Source organism: Aplysia californica, unplaced genomic scaffold, assembly GCF_000002075.1.
Source record: "Aplysia californica isolate F4 #8 unplaced genomic scaffold, AplCal3.0 scaffold00223, whole genome shotgun sequence".
Classification (NCBI taxonomy): Eukaryota; Metazoa; Mollusca; class Gastropoda; order Aplysiida; family Aplysiidae; genus Aplysia; species Aplysia californica.
Window position 1 is genome coordinate 569,446 of NW_004797493.1, and position 4,338 is coordinate 573,783.

Genomic DNA, 4,338 nt, shown 5'->3' on the forward strand with positions numbered 1-4,338 from the left:
CCGCCTCCAGTGCCAGTAAGATTCTTGTGACTTGAGACTTGTGTGAGTGTGATATCCCCAGGCCCTATCTGGTCTCATCTCCCTTTGATTACCCTGTCAAACAAGTCAGCCTTCGCCCCTGTGGATGAGTGTGCAGCTCACTAACTAAACGGGTCCAGTAAGATAGTGTGATGAGTGTGCATAATTCCCAGCTACGTTTTGCTGGCGTAGATCTGAGCGCCCGTTTGTGAGTAAAATATTTAATGCATACGTGCTTGTACGTGTGTGCATGTGCGTGCGCTTTTCTTCTGTGCTCGTGCTAAAATGAAGAAATAAGTGGGGTATTGGTTACAAATGGGTCACGAACACAAAGGATGCGGGGATGTCAAGGACAGTGAGCACTGAAGCACTGGGGAATCAGGGTCTAAGCAATTGAAATGATCACACTCCGTCTGCATCATCTAAATTAATAACTATAAATCGATGTTGATGAGGAAGAGAGGTAGGATGGTGAGAAGGAGGAGCTCAAGGGAAGTAATTGTTAGCATAAATACCGCCCCCCCCCCCCTCCACCACACACGCCTCCCTCACTGCCAAGAAGAGGGATTTAGGGAAATGAGGAAAAATGGCAGCAAACCTATTACTACAGTTATAGGAAAACAGTAATCAATCATCTTGTTTTCAATGAGCAAAAGACAGAAGTGGTCACTTATGTTCATAATATAAGTGGCACAAAGATCCCAATTTGGGAACAGTTTCTGAGTTCTTCTGAAACATCGTTTTCACTTTTAAAGTGGACTGTTTACTATCCCCAGCAGATGCAATCATTTTAGTACATGGTATATACATGCTATTTGAAGATCCGCATAAAACTATCCCAAAAAGTTTGTGCATCTTCTGTGGTTTTCTAGATCTGTGGTATGCACACATGACATTCAAGAGACTTAAAGCCAATTTCACACATGACATTCAAGAGACTTAAAGTCAATTTCAATGAGCGGCCAGGGGGGGGGTGCAATGCAGACTTCGTGGAACGAAGTGTTCAACAAGAGCACCCACTTAAGGATGAGATAGTTGCGTGAGACCCGTAGACTGCAGGCACATGGTACACAATAATATGCAGTGAAAAAAAGATCAGGGCTTTCCTGAGAACGTGTGACTGCGATGTACGGCATTTACAAAGTCGATGCAGGTTTTGCAGGTTTTGTATTTAGGTAGAGTGAAGGCAAGATCAAGGCACGCTTCAGCCTGGTGTCAGAAAACGAAGCTAGAAGGCACAGCCTGTGACAGCTGGGTGGTTGTTAAATACCTAGGGACATCACCATCGGTGTCATCAGAAGACGCGAAGTCAAAGTCGTCGAAGATGGCTTCTAAGGCTTGTGGGTGCGCTTTGAGGTACTTCTCCGTATCTCGGCTTTGCCGTAACAGGCGCGGTTTTGTCTGCCTAGAAATCATTGTAAAAACTGCCCGAAATGTAAAGTGAACATTGCCACTAAATTAAAAAACACTCTATGATTCCTTTAAAAAAAAAACTAACACATGTAGTAGTAATTTCATTCACTTCCCAGCGTAGGCCCCATGAAGGTCAACGCCCCTTGAAAGGAAATTAATATCATCAAGAACATGTAGCAAATCTCATGTCTCTGTGATAATATCATCCTCTTTTGTGAACCTTTTTTCCTACTGAATACCTCTTTAAGGCCCCCAAAAGATGAAATTCTGAGAGATCTAGAACAATATCAGGGCTATATGAAGAATACAGCAATACTATTCCACTTTACTTTACTTTACTGATATCCGCCGCTTATACCCTTTTGGGTGTCGCGGGAAGAAAGAGACGTCTCTCTGCCACCAGCCGGAGAGCTTGGATCAGGGGGATGCCGTGAGTTGTTAATGTTTCCCTGACTCGGTCTATCCAGGTCTTTCTCCGTCGCCCTCTAGACTTGTTGCAATCGAATTTTAAAAAAATGTAGGCACGTTGTGCTGAGTGGTGTGTTGGTTATCGCAAGAGATATCCGAACCATTACAATTTTAATTCTTTGGTGTTGAATGTGATGCATGACATCATTTATGCCCACCATTTCTCTACTGTGTTTCTAATTTTGTCTCGCCTGGTCTTGTTTACTGCTGTTCTAAGGCATCGCATTTCACATGTTGTAATTCTTTGCTCTAATGTCTTGTTCGTGGTCCATGTTTGGCATTGATAGGTGAGTATTGGGATGAATATGGTGCTGATCATTTTGAGTTTTGTTGTCATGGGGATGTTGGGATGTTTCAGTAGAGGAGTAAGCACATTGCTGATAAATCCAGTTTGTAGGAGTGAGGATTTACGTAGTCGATTTAGAGGAAAACGCCCTTGCTTGCACTTCCAGGTCTTTTTCGGAAAATTGTTTAGAAGAATAATTGAGCCAGCATTCAACATGCCCCAACTCTTCTCAAAGACACATTCATCAATGACTGATACAGGAAAGTTAAGGGCCATATCAACGTCCCCAACTTTCATCTGGTTGTTTTCACAAAAAAGAAAGTCAACTTGCTCAATTACGGTTTGTCTTCCAGATTCGTCCACCACACAAAAACAAACAGCATCAAAGATACACCTACTTTACCTCATTACATTTGATCAAACACAGCCTCGAGATCGTTTAAAATTACAATGGGATCTGTTCCTTGAGCACTTCTACTGTTGACTGTTCCTTATAAGGATCGCCATGTTTGATATGACGTCGTATTTTGCACGCGTTAAGTGATAAATCTGGCGCTTTCGTTGTAGCCAGCAGTCTGCACAGCCTTTTTCCAACGCGTGAAGATTGTAAAAAGAACTATTAACTTTTTAGTCATAACCAATTTCACTTTACTTTCTGGACAGCAATGTTTTTATGTTTTAGGACCGACGACCTTTTCAAAAAGAGAAACACCAGCTCCCTGCTGCTGCACTGTAAGAAACTTTCAAACGGATGATAGGGAGGGAGCAAATGCATCGACTGATGGGGTGGGCCATGAAAAACGTGTTTACATGAAAATACCTCTTTTGGCTTATGGGTACTCTTCTTGGCAGGGGTGTGTAATTGCCGAAAAACGAGATACCCAGGTCTTTTAAAACAACATTTTGAATGATTCTGTAGCAGAGTCCCCGACATGTGAACATTTCTAAAAAAGGAACAAGGCATGGAATGCGTTTGTGAACAGGAGGTCTCGGCTGCACATCTGTAAGTCAAGATGAGGTTGAGTTCAAGAAATAAAGATATGATATCCAAGATAGAGCTAAATTGACTAGAAAAGCAGTCATTTTGAGTCAACAGTCCTGAAAATGAAAGGGAAATTTTACTATCATGACAAATTAGTCTACTCAAAAATTTTGACGATTGTACAGAGAGGGAGAAGAAAGCAATTTAGGACAAATAAACCATTTTGCCAAATCCCCATTATCAGAGACAAAGAAAAAAAAAGCCCCCCCCCCCCCGAACCCAACCCAAGCAAAAGAATGCGCGACAAAACCTAGGAAAAAGAAACAAAAAGTTGTTAGTGTTTTCGTTGAGCTTAATGGCTTTCTTCTGACCATGTAGAGCCTTAATTGTGCTGTGGACATTTAACAATACATAGACAGCTCCTTACAAATCTTGCGGGGGTAAATGAAGACAGGCCCGTTCTTAAAACGGAGCAAAGCCTAATACAGGGTGCCCACTACGGGTGGATCGGGCCGATCGCCCAACTCGATCGCCTGAAACTGAAAACAAACACGTTTGTTTTTGAGGCGATCGAGTCAGGCGATCGGCCCGATCGGCCGATCCCATCCGAAGTGGGCACGCTATATAACGAAATACAGCGATGTTCATTTCAACCGAACATGGTTAATCTGGAAACAGCGATAAACTGAGAGAGAAAATTCGTCTGTTCCGCAGATTCAGCTTTAAGTGGACTCCACTGTAACAAAGAAAAACCCCCACCAAAACCCAAGAACTACAAAATAACAAAAAACTTTTTAAAAACCACTTTAAAAAAACCCAAAAAAATACCTTTAAAAAAACCCCCAAAACCCTCAACAGCAACAAATGGGTTTAGAGTAAACTCACTGGTGTGGGGTCGGAAAGTCGTCGGCAATGAGTCTGCTCCCTTTCATGTGGTTACCCGACCACACTTTGTTCACACCTGGGGATTAGTGAAGGAGTAACATGAAGTTATCCTTCGACACACACACACACACACACACACACACACACACACACACACACACACACTCACACACACACACTCACACACACACACTCACACACACACATGCACACACACACACACATACAAACACACTCACACATTCACTCCTTTAATATCTTCGTATTTATCCTCCTCCTCGTTCTC

The 4,338-nt window shown here is 42.6% G+C and overlaps 1 protein-coding gene across 1 annotated transcript in view; it reads right to left on the reverse strand.

Annotated features, from left to right (window-relative positions):
- The window catches only part of LOC101862506, a gene marked incomplete at its 5' end in the record, with an annotated part of 41,350 nt that extends 37,222 nt beyond the window's left edge, over positions 1 to 4,128 (reverse strand). The window contains 2 exon segments of the mRNA XM_013083287.2: positions 1,289 to 1,423; positions 4,053 to 4,128. Coding sequence (XP_012938741.2) covers positions 1,289 to 1,423; positions 4,053 to 4,128 — 211 coding nt within the window.
- Between the last annotated feature and the right edge of the window lie 210 nt (positions 4,129 to 4,338).